Source organism: Felis catus, chromosome E3 (genome assembly GCF_018350175.1).
Source record: "Felis catus isolate Fca126 chromosome E3, F.catus_Fca126_mat1.0, whole genome shotgun sequence".
Lineage (NCBI taxonomy): Eukaryota > Metazoa > Chordata > Mammalia > Carnivora > Felidae > Felis > Felis catus.
The window spans coordinates 8,827,264-8,845,412 of NC_058383.1; the positions used below are offsets into that span (position 1 = coordinate 8,827,264).

General features: G+C 52.4%; 1 protein-coding gene across 17 annotated transcripts in view; it reads left to right on the top strand.

Annotated features, from left to right (window-relative positions):
- CUX1 (cut like homeobox 1) overlaps window positions 1-18,149 on the top strand; it is a 375,787-nt gene that overhangs the window by 253,531 nt on the left and 104,107 nt on the right. For all 17 annotated transcript variants that reach the window (XM_023246757.2, XM_045048228.1, XM_023246756.2 and 14 more), the window contains one exon: window positions 14,140-14,188. In XM_023246757.2, the coding sequence (XP_023102525.2) occupies window positions 14,140-14,188 (49 nt within the window). The remainder of the gene's footprint in view (window positions 1-14,139; window positions 14,189-18,149) is intronic.

An 18,149-nucleotide genomic window follows, 5' to 3' on the forward strand; every position in this document is an offset into this window, starting at 1 on the left:
TTATTTACCTTTAATGCAACTGCAAGTTAAGAAGCGTTGTCATTAACTTTGCCATTAGCCTTTTGTGATTCGATTTTCTGCAAGTGGAATTTATACCATGTTATTTTAATTCCCACGTGTTTAATACCTGTATCCCTGTTGTAGACGAGATAGAGCTTTCGTCTTCTGGATGCTTCTTATTGGTACGTGGGAGTTTCATCTTTCGTGTGTGCGTGTCTTTACCAAAAACCACGGGGTTCTGCTGAATTCCTGGGTTATCTCTGCTCATTTACTCAAGTGAATCCCTTAGATTTGGTGAGCAGGTGACTGTGTTACCCACAGACGGGGAATTTGCATCCTTTTGTGAGAACCGGTTCATCTGATCCTCCTGGAGCCTCTTGGTTCCGAGGATCTGTCCTGATCACGCTAGACAATCTCGAGACTTCCCCATTTCAACTCAACCGTGACCTGGTTTTCAGGCTCCACGTGATAGGAACCCCCGAACTGTGCCATAGGCTCCGAGTGGCGTAGGACAAACTCCAGTAGGATTATGTTCTGTGTACTGTGTCTCTTTCCATTTTTATATTACATATTTTATAGATTTTCCTGCCTCCGGACTTAAGACAAGTGCAAGCTTGTTGTGTTTTATTATTTACTGTGCCTTTTAGTGTGACTTACTTGTCTGGAAAGTTATTTTCTGCATAGCATATTGGCTGCTGTGGTTCAAAACCATACCTGGGCCTTTTAAAGACATCTCGTCAAGGTTCACCTTCTGCCTCCAAGTGGCTTTCTACTGCATTTTGTTAGATTTGGCGTTTTCTTCAAATACGTATTTTACGTTTATAGGTGAATTTGGCCTGGTTCCATTTGCTGATGTGACCCTTCTTTTAACATTTTCCTTTATTGTGGATGCTGGACTTTTCTCCAATCCTTAGTATCTGTCATATACTCTCTGATCTATTTAAGGAAGAGGGCCAGGAAGCTTAATCGACTCCTGGAGTGTCCCCAGTCCTCCGGCCCAGCCCACTCTGTGTCTCCTTTTCTTACTGGAATCTTCTGTCAGATGCAGAACCATGGAGCCCTTCTGAAACCTTTAAAAAAAGAGCATCCATTTTTTTTTTAATGTTTATTTATGCTTGAGAGAGAGAGAGAGAGAGAGAGAGAGAGACAGAGCGTGAGTGGGGGAGGGGCAGAGAGAGAGGGAGAAACAGAATCCGAAGCAGGCTCCAGGCTCTGAGCTGTCAGCCCAGGGCCCGACACGGGGCTCAAACTCACGAACTGTTGAGATCGTGACCTGAGCCAAAGTCGGACACTTGCCTGACTGAGCCACCCAGGTGCCCCAGCATCCATTTGGTTTTGATTCTCTTACCAGACTGTGCGTAATTACGTGACACATCACACATAGCAGCAAGTGACAGCACACTGCGTTAACCTTTGCCGCTCCCCCTGCAATGAGGCTCACTCTTGGATGCGGTACTCTTGAGCCTACAGACTCCAGCTGTGAATTCTTCCAAGTTATTTGGATTTTCCAGAGATTACCTGCTATCTTCACAAAGCAGTGCTATGTAGCAGGATTATTGACTAGAAATAAAAATCCTTTTTCTTTTTTTAAGTTCATTTATTTTGAGAGAGAAAGACCGTGCGCGCGCACGAGCAGGAGAGGGCAGAGAGAGAGGATCCCAAACAGGCTTCCCACTGTCAGCACGGGGCTCGAACCCACAACCAGTGACATGCAGGGCTCGAACCCACAAACTATGCGATCATGACGTGAGATCAAGAGTTGGGCACTTAACCGCCTGGGCCTCCCAGGCGCCCCTTTTGAGTCATCATTGATTAAGGAATCTCTACATCCGACATGGGACTCAAATTCACGGCCCCAAGAGGCACCTGGGTGGCTCAGTTGGGTAAGCGTCTGACTTCGGCTCAGGTCATGATCTCACAGTTCATGGGTTTGAACCCCACGTCGGGCTCTGTGCTGAGAGCTCAGTCTAGATCCGCTTCCGATTCTGTGTATCTCTCTTTCTCTCTCTCAAAAATAAATAAACATTAAAAAAATTAAACAAGTTGCGTGCTTCTCGGACCGAGCCAGCCAGGTGCCCCAATAAGAATCCTTTGTTCTCTAGCTCGTGGTAAGTACTTTTCACAGACTTGAAGCATGCCAGGCAGATGCCAATGGGTGACAGACATAGACAGATAGGCTCTTACCATTAACATTGTTTTCACTTTCACTAAACTCAGGGGTTTATCATCTGGGTACTCAGGGTCCTTCTCAGAAGGGTTGAACCTGGGGAGCCCCCTACCCTGTCATTTGAAAAGCTACCAAATCCAATTTCCTGTCCGGAATTACAATGGCATTGTACATCAGCGATCACAAGCATAGCTGGGCCGAAAGGCAGCTTTTTGCTGCCCATGTCTTCCTGATGGCAGGGCCTCGAGATAACATCAGCTGAGGTTTTCCAACCATGAGCATGTGAAAGAGGGTTTGGCTTGGCTAATAAGCATCCCTTCCAAAATCAATTCTATAATAAGACCGGGAAGGTTGTTTGTGTAACGCAAAATTGTCATCATACCTACCTCCAAAAAGGATTGCAAGTGGCTTTAACACAACCCACAGAATCACTGAGGCTCTGAGGGTGGACCCTGGGAGTTCAAGGGTAAAGCTCTATGGGGAAGATACTTTTAAGGCTCGGATTTGAATAAAAAGGCTCGACTATTCAGTAACCCGACGTGACTAAGACATTCCATACATAGGGTTTTTAAAGAGTTCCGTATTACTGTGACTGATGTACTGTTTGCTTGGCTACGAGGGAAAACTTTATGTTGCAATTAACCTTTCTATTTTTTTCCCCCGCGTCTAAGTATTGTGAACTTCCTTTGTGGTATTTTAGTGATTAGACAGGATGGAGGGTGTTCTTAAAGATTCATGGCCAAGTCCGATGATGTCAGAATGAAGGGAAGGGACGGTCTTCGTGGGGCCAGCAAGTCTGGCCCCGTCTGAATTGTTTGTCTAACACTTCACAAGGAGAATAGGAACCGCTGAATTATTCATTTTCAAGTTGCCCTAAAAAAGGCACTTACGCTGCCGAAATGCAGACTTTTGGTGCCAGCGAGAGGAAGAGGAAGGATGCAGTCTTTCCTGAGTGTGCTGCGGCCTCGAGTTTCACTTCCCAGCCCCGCAGGGCGCAGGGCGGAGGCAACCGCCAGCTGGCTGGAGTGCGGGCCACTCGAGGGGGAGGGGGGAGGGGACAAACACCGGAGGGGCCTCCGCAGCCTCCAGTGGAGCTGAGTGTTGGATTTGCTGGGGAAAGACCAGGGGGCCAGGAAGGTTTGCAAGGAGGCCCGGGCCTGAGATGGGCCTGGGGAAGTTGCCTCGGCCTTGGGCTTGGAGGTGAGGAGGGGGAGGGAGCCGAGAGTAAGAACCGGGGTGCAACTGGAGATCTTTTTTATTCTTAGTTTTAGCTTCTCTGCCACCAAGCCTTCTCTTAGCGTTTCCTACCAGGTAGTACTTAGGGGAGAGGAGGGGTCATTAGGATCCGTTACACTGAGGAATGAAAGCAGGGCTCTTGCCCTAGGCCGGCCGCTCACCGGCCAGCTCCTCTGTCACTCCTCCACCCTGGGCCTCAGTTTCCCCACCTGGGAAGTACGAGCAGTTTTCTCCTGTAGGCCTGTGGTTCCCACTGACCGCGCATGCCCTGTACGCGGAGACGGGGGAAGCAGGGGCGGTGGCAGGAATCCGATGATTCTCTGGAGCAGTCCCTCGCTTGGCCAGCACCTGTCGGTGGTAGGCAGGGCACCTGCAGGTCAAGTAAACAGGGAAAGAGAAACAAAATCTGCCGGGCGGTTCTAGAAGAGCCAGGCTCAAATGGGGGAAGCGGTGCTCCGGCTGCTGGAAAGGTGCCCTGACAGATTCCACGCTGAATAGTGCAGAAGACATTTAAAATGTGTATGTGAAAAGTGACGTAACAGCGGGCCCTCCCCAAACATTTTTTTAAAAGTCTGAAAGCAAACAGGCAGCAACCTGGGTCCTCAGTGCTGCCGGGATGGTCTCTACCGAAGGGCCCTCGTACTGATGGTGCCGCTCCTGGGGGGCAGGGGCGCTCAGTGAGCCGTGCGGGGTGCGTGGGACGGGGGCGTCCCCCCCCAGAATTCGTTGTCCTCCCGTTCTCTGTTCTCGGCAGTCTTTTTTCTGTATCAAAGACAAAATATATAAATCTTTTTTATATATAAAATATATAAATCTTTTTTATATATAAAATATATATATATCTATATTTATATTTATATATAAAATATATATATCTTTTTTTAAGATTTTATATATTTTTTAAGTAACCTCTTCTCCCAACACGGGGCTCGAACTCACGACCAAGAGTTGCACACTCCGCCCACTGAGCCAGCAAGACGCCCCTAGACTCTTCTTTAATGTAACCACACTACTATCACCGGATCAAAAGCTAATTTCTTAATGTCATCAATACTTAAATCTCCAGTTGCGCCCAATCCTAGATGGTTTGATTTTTTTTAATTTGTTGGACCCGGGATTCAAGTAAAATCCAGATGTTGGAATTGGTTGGTACACCTTTAAGCCTCGTTCATTTTCCAGATCGCCCTTCATCCCTTTTCCTCTTCCCTGCAATCTACCTGCGTAAAAAAAAACTGGCTCATTTGTCCTGAAGAGTTTTCCCACGGTCCGGATTTTGCCAGCAGCATCCCCGGGTACAGCCGAGCGTGTTCTTCTGTCCTCCGTAATTCCTCTCAGTGTGTAGTTGAACCTGGAGGCTTGATCAGATTCAGACTGGAAATTGTTGGCAAAAGCCGCTTCATGGGTTGGCTTGAGTACCTTGTAATGTTCTCAGGTACTGAAAATCGGCTAAGCAGTAAAGATCCTGTTTGTCACGCACGACAATGAGCCTGGGTATGTGCGTGGTCTTGGTGGTTTCCAAGCCCTTTTCCGCTCCAGCAGAGCTCTTACTTTATCCTCATTCCAGCTTCTTTGAGAAAGGCCGTATTATTCCTGCTGAGCAGATGGCTGTCAAGCTCAAAAGTCTGCCCAAGGTCAAACAGCTAAAACGGCAGCGGGGAAGAATTCGAGCCTGTTTGCTCTCCTGGCCACACTCCTGGGCTCCTCCAGACCACAGTTTCCCCCATTTTACCTCCAGTACCTCCATCCCACTTGGGACCCCCGGGCCCTTGATTTGAGGAGAGAAGAGGATGTTCCCATCCAGCCTGCTTCCGGCTGCTCTGAGGGCAACAGTGTTTCAACTCGAGAGAAATGACAAGAGGCATCCAAGGTTTAATCCCGACACTCATCCCAAGAGGCTTTGGATGGTCTCGGTACCAAAGCAGAATGAATTGTGCAATCGCATAACCTAATTCTCGGCTACAGCTGTCCCACGTCCCTGCCCAGAGATGACTGAAGCCTGAGTGACAGTCACAGGCTGTTTCTGATCACACCGAGGGTCATACACACTGGCGAGTGACCGGCCTGCCGGAGCCGTCCTTGTCGGTTTGGCAAACCTTGTGCAGACCACTTCGTGGGTCAGCTAGAACCAGGTTAACCTAAAGGAGGGTTTTATTTAAATCATTTCATGAAACCGAGTCCGCCAAAGAATGGGGCAAGAAGGGAAATTTTCTTCCCGTTTGGGATCGACAGGAGGAGTCTAACTGAAATTGATTTTGTTACTTGTTGTTTAAATTTAAATAGAATGGTCAGGAAAAAAACAAACCAATTGTGGTTAATTTCCGTGTACGCAGAGGTGATGGTCTGGCCGTTTCACTGCCTCGACACGATTTCATTTCCAATAAGACTAAAAACCACTGTTTCCGGAAGGTTTGACCTGGAGGTTAAGCGCTGCGGCCATCTCTCCGCTCAGGCCCTTGATTTGACTGGAGAGGGATGGGTCCGCTCTGGAGTGACGCGTTTGATCAGAGGCTTGGAAGGGAGCCAGGTGGCTTCTCCCCTGCCCTCCGATTCTGCCAGAGCAGAGATAGCTTAACGCCAGTGGAACATCAAAGATCGGTCTGGTCACACACAAGAGGGTTGTCCAGAAAACCTCTCCCCAGAGAACACTCTCCTCCTCTCCACTTGCCCTCCCAGTCAGTGTCTGCTGAGTCCCGATTTACGCCCAGCTCTGTGCCAGGCACACAGATACGCTGGGAGCCAGGACGACTGGCCCTGCCTTGGGGAACTCCCGGTCTAGTAGAAAAAGGAAGCCTAACTCTGGGTCTTTGCATATTTTTTTTCTCCAAGGAGATTGTTGTCCCTTTTTTCAAAGGCTATGAAAAGTGCCAAGAACTTAAGTCTGCAAAAGCAACTTACAGACTCTTTCCTTAAGAGTCATATTTACATGGGGCGCCTGGGCGGCTCAGTCGGTTAAGTGTCTGACTTCGGCTCAGGTCATGATCTCATAGTTCATGAGTTCAAGCCCCACGTCGGGCTCTGTGCTGACAGCTCAGAGCCTGGAGCCTGCTTCCGATTCTGTGTGTCCCTCTCTCTCTGCCCCCTCCTCCACTCACGCTCCGTCTCTCAAAAAATAAACGTTAAAAAAAAATAATAAGTCATATTTACAGTTTGACAAAATACCTCTACACCCTCTGCTCTTTTTTGTTTTGCTTTGAGAGAGAGAGAGCTCGAGTCAGGGAGAGAGGCAGAGGGAAACAGAGAGAGAATCCTAAGCAGGCCCCACACTCAGCTCGGAACCCAACGTGGAGCCGGAACTCACGACCCTGGGGTCATGACCCGAGCAGCAATCTAGAGTCAGACACTCAACCGACTGGGCCACCCGGGCGCCCCAACCGTCTGTTCTTTAAAATACCAGCCCACCAGCTGCTGCCTGTCAAGTGCCAAGAGGACTTCACGTAACACACAGATGTCATCGTTGATTTGCATGTTGAGTCAACCGGTGTTTTAGTGTGCACCTGCTGTGTTCGCTGAGATTATAGCGGTGAATAAATAAGTGATCAGTATATGAATAAGATAGTTTGAGGCCAGAATAAGCGCAATAAAAATAAGGCGAAGGGACAGTGGGGAGTGGGGCTGCTGGGAGGCCTTTCGGAGGACAGCCACTAGAGCTGAGACCTGGGTGGTGACTGCAGCCATCCATCAGGACCTCAGCAGAGGGGACAGCTGTAGGGACAAGCATAGTCCCAAGGAACAGGACTGAAGAAGCCATGAAGTGCTAGTTAAATGAGCTACAGAAGGAAATTTACATGGCACGCGTGTTGCTGGCAGGTTTCTCTGCAAGAAGGATGAACCCCAGCAAGTCTCTTGGGTTGGAAGACTTGGTTGTTTGAAACGTGGGAAATGTGGAAAAGGAGCCCAGGTGTTTATGGGAGGCAGGTCTGCAATCGGCTCTGTTCCCTGCAGGGTCGGGGCCTCTGAGGGGATGCGGGGCCTCTGGCCCAAAAGACAGACCTCACTGGGCCTCATTTGGACCTCATTGGGAGGGAACAAGCCAAAAAGAAGCTCCTGGGATCCATGGTGCCAACCAAGGCTGACTGGTGGCCAGCAGACTAGATTTGACCACAAACTGCCATGGGAATGCAGTGGAGGGAAGGGCTAGTCCGGGCAAAAGAGGCCACGGACCTCATGGGAGAGGAAGGGCTGGACAGACCCTCCCCGAGAGATGGTGGCCAGGGTACTGCCGCCTGGGGGTAGTGGGCGGCGGGTACAGGCACCCCAGGGCTCATGTGCCCAATGACGGCACGCGGGCCATGCAAAGGGAATTTGGTTTGGGTTTTTTAAGAGCAGCGGCATCAGGGCACCTGGCTGGCTCAGTCGGTAGAGCACGTGACTCTTGATCTCAGGGTCACGAGTTGAGCCCCACGGTCGGGTGTAGAAATTCCTTGAAAACAAAATCTTTAAAAAAACAAAAAAAAGCAATACCGTCAAATCTGTTATGACTTCACTTTGGCAAAGATAAGACAAAAGAAACTGCAAGCAAAGCTCCTACGTAAGTATTTATGAAAAAAACACTAAAAAAAATATCAGCACGTAGAAATCAGGAACACATAACCATGTGATACACCACAAACAGGGGCAAATAACTGTCAGTATAATTTACCATTTTAGCAAGTCAGAGGAGAAAACCCATTTAATTCACTTCATAAATGCTTAAAAGGCACTTAATGAAATCAATATCTGTCTTTTATTAAAAAGTCTTAATAAAATAGGAACAGTTGGATATTTCATTAACAAAATAAAAACACATATATTTAAGGTCCACAGTGAGCAACGCGCTTAACGGTGGAACATTCGATGCATCACCCTCAAAGCCAGACACCAGGCGGGGGTCCCCACCGCCGCCTCGCTATGTCACGTGGTTCCAGAAGCACAGGCCACCGCCACCATCCGAGGGAACGAAGAGAGATAAAAGGGCAGGAGGAGACCGTCCTGTCACATGCACGTGAGGGGCAGGACACCCCGAAAGCCCAAGAGAGCAACCAGAAAGCCGTTCACGAAGTTGAACCGGCATCTACCGTGTTATGAGCCTTTTCTCTGGCTGGAAGGCTGTTCCGCCCTCTGCCCCACCGTTCTGTGCCCGCAGACACCTCTTTATCCTCCGGGATGTAGACCAGATGGCCCCTCACCCGTGAGACTGTCCCTCCTCCTGTCTGCAGAGGAGACACGGTCCCTCGGCGGGCTATTACCGTACCAAGTTACACCCCAAATCATTGGGGTCTCTTCATGTCCCTGCATCCCCCTCCCCAGCTGAGTAGGCGGTGACAGGGTCCTAGTGGGTGCATATTTCTGAGTTCGTAGGACAGGCAGGGTGTGTCCTGTGCACTAGCAGTTAAGGCAGACGCCATTAGGCACTGTGCACTCGGCACGGGGACATTTGTGTCCCTCTCCGACGGGGCACGTAGAACGTGCTCAGTAGGCATTATTGAGTGGGGATCCCCCACACTTGAGTCCGAGCGAGTGGTGCCCGTCCCGGAGGAGGGCACGGTGCCGCCTTCTCTGGGCACAGCCTTGCCCCGGCTTGTCACACGATCCTCTGCAGACCAGCCTTTCCTCTTGGCGGCATCGGGTGCCTGTGCCGTGCGCAGGTCCTCAGCTGTGTGCCTGAGCAGGGGCAGGGAGAGACCTTTCCTGAGAAATTCTGCCCCCAATTTAAGGAATTCCAGACCACGGCCAGGAAGCCTTCTTCCGCACCTGGCCCTCTAGCCACCTCTTTTTCCCTTTCCTGCGTGTTATTTCTGAACCCAGGCCGGTGAGCCCCACTCCTGTATCTCTGCCTCCTGTGCTAAGAGAGCCTGGCCTGGGTGACCAGTGACTGACCACCTTCCTGACAGCGGAGGCCAGCACATGCAGCGTCCGGGTGGAGGGGGAGAGTCACCTTATTAAACATCCTACAGCTTTTTAAAGTTGCATTTGCGGGGCACCTGGGTGGCTCGGCCGGGTGGGCACCCAACTCTTGATTTCGGCTCAGGTCGTGATCCCGCGTTTCACGCGATCGAGCCCCGAGTCGGGCTCTGCACTGACCACACGGAGCCTGCTGGAGATTCTCTGTCTCTCCCTCTCTCTCTCTGCCTCTCTCTCTCTCTCTCTCTGCCTCTCTCCTGCCTGCACTCGTACTCTCTCTCTCTCAAAAAATGAAAATGTGTTTTTAATTTTTAAAGCAGGGAGAATTAATCTTTAGATACTTCTTCTGGTGTCCAAGAATCTTACAGTCTAGTGTTGAGACTACTGGCTCTTGACTTGGGTCCAAGAAGACATACTGATCTGAAGGTTGCCCCGGACGCTTTTCCAACTGCCCTGTAGATACGCTTTGTTTTAACAGCTCCCAATGTGGTTGTGATTCTTTGCTGTTGAAATCTGTGCCAACCTTGCCCTGATGCCATCCCTTAGCGCTTGGGGAGGCTAAGTACGAAAGTAAATACGGAATTTCTAGTGTGGGTATAGTTTGTCTTCCGTCACTGACCGCATCCCTTCAAGTTCCTCATAAAAGTTGTGTGCTAGCCCAGAGAGGACTCTGCCATGATCTGTGGGGAATGGATTGGACGAACTGCACATTCTAGGCCGAGCACAAATTATCTGCTTTGTGAAGTCAGAGCAGAGCATAACGCAGTACAGGTTAGTAGATCAGTGAAAGCTGTTTTGTCAGCTCGTAAAAAGGCGAGAGAACCAAATTTTTATAATAAATAGTTTTGCTGGGCAGACAGTACGTGCGGCTATTATGGACTTTGGAGAAAATAAATGATTTTAGGCTAATGTCAGGTTCCAGACCCTGACGTGGTTGGTGAGCCTTCAGAATGAAAAGGACAAGAAACCTCTGGAATATCGTTGACACTCGTGCCGTGAAAGCACATGCCATTTCGCTCATTACTGTGCTTTTCAGATACCATTTCTACTTGTGGTTTGAACCCCTGGGCGTTTTCCTAATACTTACTGCTGAGGGCAGTGTGTCCGGTAGGATTAATTTTGTTGGGGGCTGGGGGCAGCCATTGGGAGGGGAGTAGACTTGTAGGCTCAGCAGCAGGTGTGTCCTCAGACGAGACCAGCACACGCATCTGAGAGCCCGCCATCTTGCTCCTTGTCTACAAATGCCAATGGCCACGCTTTCTGTCTTCAGAAGCCCTGACCACACATCAGTAGCCAACTAGTTGTGTCTTCTTTGACCTCTTAAGAGGTATGCCCCTTGGAAAAGCCAATCAGGAGCCTACAGACTTGTAAAATAAGAATCCGAACCTTTCCTCACCCCCAGCATCCCTGGTTCCTTCCATTGTCTCCTCCTGTGGTTTCGGGTCCATTCTGTGAATGGGAACCTGTAGCAGCCAGGCCCCACTGTCATCAGGATACCTGGTATTGAATAGCCACCACCCCCCTCCCTACTTGTTACCAGCAGAACTCAGTGTTGTGATTATCATTTGAAAGCTTTGGAAATCTGAGAGCTGCTCACAGAATGAAAGGTAAGTGAGGTAGTTGTTATCAGGTTCAATATTTTGGTCCATTTAGCGGTTGCTTAGTAACCGAGGTGAAACTGACCAGAAGATGGAAAAAGTTGAAATTCATTTCCAGGGATTGCCGCAGCCTGCCAAGAAGGCACCTTCCTGTTTCAATGTGACTAATCTTTCTAGAAGTGACTTGAAATCTTTTGGAGATGATGCACTATTTCCTGGATGTTAGGTATACTAACGAATATCCAAAACTATTCGCTTTCTGAGAAGAAATCCAGAGAGTCTGCGTTTGTGAGGAGGTTGTCAAGTTCCACCCACGTCCCCTAAACCAAGCAGGATCTGGATGCCACTTCCCAGCCCCCACGGGTGCCAGCCTTACCCATCCCTGCCTGTAGGTAAAGCCAGGCCCCTAGGAACCCCTCTGTTCTCTAGCTCCAGTGTGTATCCAACCCTGAACCGGCCCCTTGGCCACTGGCAGCGGCCAGGTGAGAAGTAAGGAATGGCTGAAAACAGGCGACGGTGGCCCAGTGACCCCCCCCCCCAGGCAGCCACACGTCTACCCCGTGTCTCCAGCCCCCCAGGACTGGGGAACCGCACCCAGGGGGACCACCGCTCCTCTTCATACGGCATCCCTCTGAGAATTAAAGTGGAAGCCCTGGCCGGAGACTTCTCCCGGTGGAAGGGAGTTACCAGTGAGGGCTCTGGGGGCCTGGAGTCATCCCCTCCCTACACACACGGCAAAAATGCGTTGAACCCCCGCCATGCACCTTTCTGCTCCAATTCACCTTGAGAGACACACAGCAAAGCCCGCCCTCTCTCCTCCCTCCACCTTCCCTGCCAGATAAAGAGTAGCTGGTCCTCTGGGGGTAAACAGCCCCAGAGGAAAACACCCCTCTGGAAGACCAACCCCCAACCCAACAGTGTATCCGCCCTGTGAGGCAAAAGCAAGGAGTGATCGAAAACCTCATGAACTGGCAACGCCGAGTATGAAGAACAGAATAAGCAAACTAAGGAGCAAATGAGAAATGTTCCAGGGTGGGTGCAGCCACACTTGGGTCAGACCAAAGAACCGACCGGAAGGCAGCAGGAAAGGCTAGAGAGACGGCAGGTGCAAAGCAAAGGTTGCGGGACGTGGAGACACGGAAGGAGATGTGGGTGCATGGGAGACCCAGCAGGAGAATTTGGGGAAAACCCTCAGCGGCACGGGCTCAGGACCCGGGCTTCCTCCACCCAGGCCATTCCCCAACCTGATCTGTCCAAGGGAGAAGTGAGGCGTGGTCGCCAGCATAGCTGGTCTGGGTACCCAGCGGCCACGCGTGTCCGTTCTTCTCCCATGCCTGTGCAGCACCCGCAAAGTATGCAGGAGCCGTGTCCACGTGTGCCCGTCCTATAGTCCCATCTGCCAGGGCCAGATGCTGGCAGCTGTCGGGAAATGGTTGCAGAACGAGCAAGGGAATGAATGAGCCATGCCCATAGCCGGGGAGATCTGCCGTGTATACCTGAATTTCCTAAGTACATGATGAATAACCGTCTGATTTAAGTTCCAACCTGTGTTTAAAAGTTGGGATTTGCCTGGGGCGCCTGGGTGGCTCAGTCGGTTAAACGTCCAACTTGGGCTCAGGTCATGATTTGTGAGTTCAAGCTCCTCTTCGGGCTCTGTGCTGACAGCTCAGAGCCTGGAGCCTGCTTCCGATTCTGTGTCTCCCTCTCTCTCTCTGCCCCTCCCCCTGCTCATGCTCTCTCTGACGCATGCTCGCTCGCTCTCTCTCTCTCTCTCTCTCTCTCTCAAAAATAAACATTAAAAAAAGGGTTTTAAAAAAAGTTGGGATTTGCCTTGGGAAAAGTTCGCTATTTCATCTTGAACCCAGTGAACTTTGCACATACATCATCGGCAGGTGGTCAGGATAGCACCTGTCAGTACTGACTGTCAGGCAGTTATGTTTAAGACCCTCAACACTTACACTGGTTTCTTTACCCTCTGTAGTCAGCAGACTCTCTTTTCTGTGGCCCTGCCATTTTTCCTTGAGGTCTCGGCGGTTTCCAGTTGAGATGATGCGCTGAGATGTTTCGTAATTTAAGCCACCCCGGCCCGCCCCCTCGTACCCAGCACTTGGCTGCAGGGGCCCCGAGACACTGTCTTCTTCACAGAGCCACCCTAAAAATAGCTTTGTGTCTCTAAGCCATTTTATGAGTTGCTTCGGACTTTTTTTTTTTTTTTTTCAGACCGATCTGAAAGCAGGATACTATTTCAAACGGGTTTATAAAGAGCGTTGAACCCGATCACAAGGCATCGGTTACCCCATTCAGGCGGCTAGGCGCTGATACAGTTGCCTCAAATCAGTGTTCCTTCCACTGCAGTCTGGAAAAGCCTCCGGGCCAGAGGGAGCCCAGATGCAGCAAACAGCAAAAACCAGGGCCTGAGTACAGTTTGGCTAACTCCTCGTATTAGGGGTGGGTCGTTAGGGCCAGACGGGCAGGCTTCAGGGACAGAAGAACCCTCTCGGGGCTGGGCCCGTTACGGGTGCCCTGAGCTGCCCCAGGGAGTAGCCAGGCCTGAGGCCAAGCCCTGTGAAGCTCCAGGGATGAGAGTGAAGGAGACCCCGCTCCCAGTGCGTGGGGACCTCACCTCTAACCTGTAAACTCAAAGCCCTGCCACTCCCCTGAGATGGAGCAGCTAGGAGGGGTTGGGAAGTGCTGGGGGTGGGGGCAGAAGCAGATGAGGGTCCCAGGAGCAGAGGGCAAGCCAGGGAGACAGCACAGGCTCACTGCGGGCCCACGAGTGGCGTTTGCCGTCGGAACGCGGGGCCCTGGGCTGATGGGTGGGCCAGGGCAGGTGGTGGGCACAGCCTCATGGCAGGACCTGGTGTAGAGCACGGAGCAGGAGACTGGGGCCGGTAGGCCACAGAGGGTTCCGGCCCACATGGAGCGTGGAGTCAGGGGTCCCCCGCCGGAGCGGGCCCTGAACCCCAACGAGGGTTCCCTTTTCTCCTGGAAGGACACATCTTAACCTATCTTTTCCTGGCTCTGTCTCCCTGACGAGATTGGGAGCCCCACCCCCACCCACGGACAGGGCGGCCTTCCCCACAGCTCAAGCACACCTCCTCCCGATGGGCAGGTCCACACAACCCCTCGCTTCCCCAGCGCCAGGGACTCTGGCCTGTGTGACGGCGGGTCATTGTGCCCAGCTGGGAGCCGTGGTCACCCTGAGCCCGCCCGTTGCCAACTAACAGCGGTCTCTCTCTCTCTCTCTCACCTTTCCAGGGCCGACGAAATTGAAATGATCATGACGGACCTTGAAAGAGCAAACCAGGTAGGATGCTTCATGGCCTCGGACTTAAAGTCACCACAACATAGCCATTTCTGTCATCTTGCAAGACATTTCTCTCTGAGTTAGCAGGCCGGTTACTCTTGTATTTTTTTACATAACAACTGTCCGTGTCGACGCTTCTTCTGATGCCCTGAGAAGTGCTTTCCTGGGCAAAGTGTTTGGGGTGGTCCCAGCGCCCCAGACTCCGTGCTGAGAATCCACTTCAGGGTGGCCGCTGCTGGTCCTTTTTCTTAACCAATCCCTCAAACATCCGTCTCGGCTCCCGTGGCGGCCGTCATGCCCCAGACTTTGTCGCAGTGACTCGCACCGTAAAGAGGTCTCTGCCTCTGCCTTTGGATGCACAGCCCCCTCCCGCCTGGTATTTAAGTCGTCACGGATGCTTTGGGGAAAGTACCCGGCACCGTGTCCGGAAAGGAACACCACACAGTACGGGGGAGGCTCTAAACCCTCAGCTGCCTGGAAAGACTTGGGCCACCCTGCAGAACCCCTGACATCCCCCCCCCGGGGACTCCACAGAGCAGTAAAACATTCCACATTCACAAATGATGCTGCTGCTTTGGAGAGAAGGGCTCTCCTATTTATTTCCTTTATGAGCGAGGAGACGCACCCAGAGCTGGGATGGATCTCAGCCCCAGGAGGCCACAGGCTGCGGCCTCTCCCCACTCAGTTCACAGCGGGGTAGCCACCCCGAGAGCACAGGGGAGCTTAGCGGTTTGCTTAGCGGTTTGCCTCGGGTGGCCTGGGCAGGTGCAGCCCCCCATAGGATGAAAACCCTCCCCGGATCTGCGGTCCCCGCGTTCCACCTCGCGAGAGTTCCACAGGCCAGCGGCCTCCTGGCGGCTGGCACTGCCGGCCCGCAGCTTGGCACGTGCTCAGGAAAGCGTGTCCTTGTCCATCCTGTCCAGTAAAAACACCCCGGAATCTGACTGGAATACGGAAGTCCGTTCGTGCATGGGAGCCATCCGGGGGTTTGTGGATGCCCTTTATTCTGGAGGGAAACTGTGCGGGTTCGGCGTTGCGCACTCAGACTCACCGCTGAGGATCCTGGGCCTGGGCCATAGAAGGCACGCAATAGAGAGGCACGGAATGAGTCACCCGAGCTAGAATCTTCGTGCGTTAGTTCTCCTGATCCTAGTAGTAACTTCTTCTGTGCCTGGCTCTGTTCTGAGCACTTCACGTGAACGGAGTCGCTGAACCCTCACGGCAGCCCGCCGGGGTCAGTGCTGTCACGACCCCCATCTTACAGACAAGGAAACTGAGGTCACGGCTGCTCAGGCACAGAGCCAGGGGTAGGGCCCGTGCCCCTCACCGCCACACCCAGAGCCAGGGACTCGGGACCGGCGTTCACTTGGCCTTTCCTGCAGACCGTCCCAGCTCCCAACGCACCCGCCCCCACAACTCCTTGCTGTGAGGCACTGTTTCTGCTTCACCTCACGAAGGCACTTGAGCATTTGTTTACCTTTATTTGCTGAACGAATTTGCTTTGGCCCCTTTGCTTTTACACAGCACCGCTCAACTTTGCAGCGACCTTAACTCGGAGTAGTTGCTGGAGAGAGTTGACCTCCTCCGCGAGACAGTTGCCATTTGCACATCTCAGATTTGTTCCCGGGCCCATCTTGGGCGTGCCTGTCGTTTCGATGGCACTTTAGGGTAGGCTCCAGTTTGTTAAACAGAGAGCCTCTTCCTGGGGGTATCGAGCCTGGCTGTCTCGTACCGTCTCCGAGGCAGCCCCCAGGAACTGAAGAAGTTTGGCGGGGTCGGTGCACTTGAAAGTGCCGAGGGCCACCTGGAGGGACCTCAGCCCTGGGAGACAGGACCGTGGAGCAACGGGGCAACTCCAGAGTGACACTTGGTTCAGGCCCGGGAGTCTGGTATTTGCTGGCCATGTAGCCTCGGGCAAGTCTCTTAACTGCTTCTATCTCTTTAAAAAAAGAAAAGGAAAAAAGCGAGATGAGCTCTGCAAACTAAGATGCGAGATGAAAAGCTTGTGGAGATTGGTCACACGACAACGTGAAAGTTCTTAACACTGCTGAAGCATACGCTTAAAGATTGGTTAAGATGGTGTATTTTATTTGTATTTTACCACCATTAAAATGTTTAATGTTTAAACCTTTTTTTATAACGTGAGAAAGAAGGGGAGGGAACGAGAACTGGTGGTTCTCTGCACGAGTGTTTTGAAGGTTAGAGGTTAAAACGCCCAAGTAAAAAGTAGGTCCATAGATCAACGTTAGCTTCCACAGTTGCCAAAGTAGCACTGATTTGACGGGAGAATTACAAAATCCCGCGCTAGGGAAATACCAGCATGGTGGGGACGGGAGAAGTATAGGGGAGTTCCGAGCGACAACTAAGGGTGAGCTGTAGCCTGATGATGTGGCTGCCAAGAGGCTGCATTAATAGAGATAGACTTTCTAGAATGAAGGAGGTAGAGTCTCTGCATCGGTCTCCAGCAGTCCGGCCATGCCCAGGGAATTCCCATATATCCTGGAAACCACACTGTGAGGAAAAGTGTGTGCCTGGAATGCATGGCCACGGCCAAGCTCGGAGGCTGGTGGGAGGGAGCCTACTCCAACGTAGAGAAGCCCTCTCTCAGTCCTGGCTCTCCAGAGGTGCCCAGAGCTGCCTGCCACCAGAGCTGTGAAGGCAGATGCGGGCCAGCCCTCACTGAGGGTGTGAGGTGCGCGGGAGCAGACACAGAGGAACAGAAGGAGGGATCGCGCTCGACGACTTGACGGGTTGACAGGGAGAAAAATTCCCCAGGTGGCCACGAGGAAGACAGTGTTACAGGTGGCACCGAAGGGCGCGGCGAGCTCTGCGGGTTCCAGGCCATTCCATAAGGCTAGGACGAGGGGGTGCTGGGTGGGAGAGTGGGCCCCCAGGAGGGGGTCTAGATCCAGGTTCGGGGGAGGGGCTCTGTCGGAGAACGGCGGAGAATCACCGGGAGCGAGGCGTCGGACTTACATTCTAGAAGGATCACCCTGGCGAAACATCAGAGAACGGATGGGAGCAGAGAGAACAGAAGCCAGGAGAGCCGTGAGCAGCTGTCGTGATACATCCGGGCCGTGATGACTCGGGCCTGAGCTGAGGTGGTCCCAGCGGAGAGGAGGCGGCGGGGCTGGAGGAGGGGCCGCCGGAGCCACGCGCCCGTGTAGGCGCAGCCAGACATCTGGTTCGGCCGCCTTTCCCATCAAGGGAGATCCCCAGGAGGAGCAATTTCCTAGTTCATTGGCATATAACATTATTTTTGCACCAGGTTTATAGTCAAAATGTTCTACCGAGACCTGACACTGTTTTATCGCTGAAGCGCTCGTGTTTCTATCGTGGAAAAGCCGAAGGGCTGTCGGCGGCCGGCGGCCCCAGGTCCCGCTTACACCTGTTTGTTAAACTCCAAGGCACTTGCATTAGTGCTCCGCCTTAATAGGGGGCAGTGAGGGTCCAGAACTTTCGAGACCTCGTGGTGAACAAGAAGCCACAACTCTGTGCTTCGCGACCGTGTCAAACCGTCTGGGGCCTCCGCCGTTCTGTCACTTGGCCAGCTGCGCCTTCACCTGGGAGCCCTTCCGAGTGGCTCTGGTGCGAGCGGCCGGCCGCACAGAGTCCCGGGGGGGGGACGGCGAGGACGTCCTTTCGGTGAGTGGCCCTCTTCCCTCTAACCCGCCTGGTCCTTCTGGAGGAGACTGCCCCGCCACGAGGGCCGCCCCTCGAAGTCTAGTTGGGAAGCCCGGTTCATCTTCACCGAGGCGAAGAGTCAAGGGTGGAGAAGATTGCAGACAGCCACAAGAAAGGCGTGGCACTTTCTTCCACCAGGGTTTCTGTGTTCAGCGGGGAACACCTGGGCTGGAGTCCCAGACCCCGCCCCCGCCCCCCCCCCCGCGGCCTTGAACGAACCCCCAGGCTCCCAGTGTGTTTCCCCATCTGTAGAATGAGGGTAGTAATTCACACACCT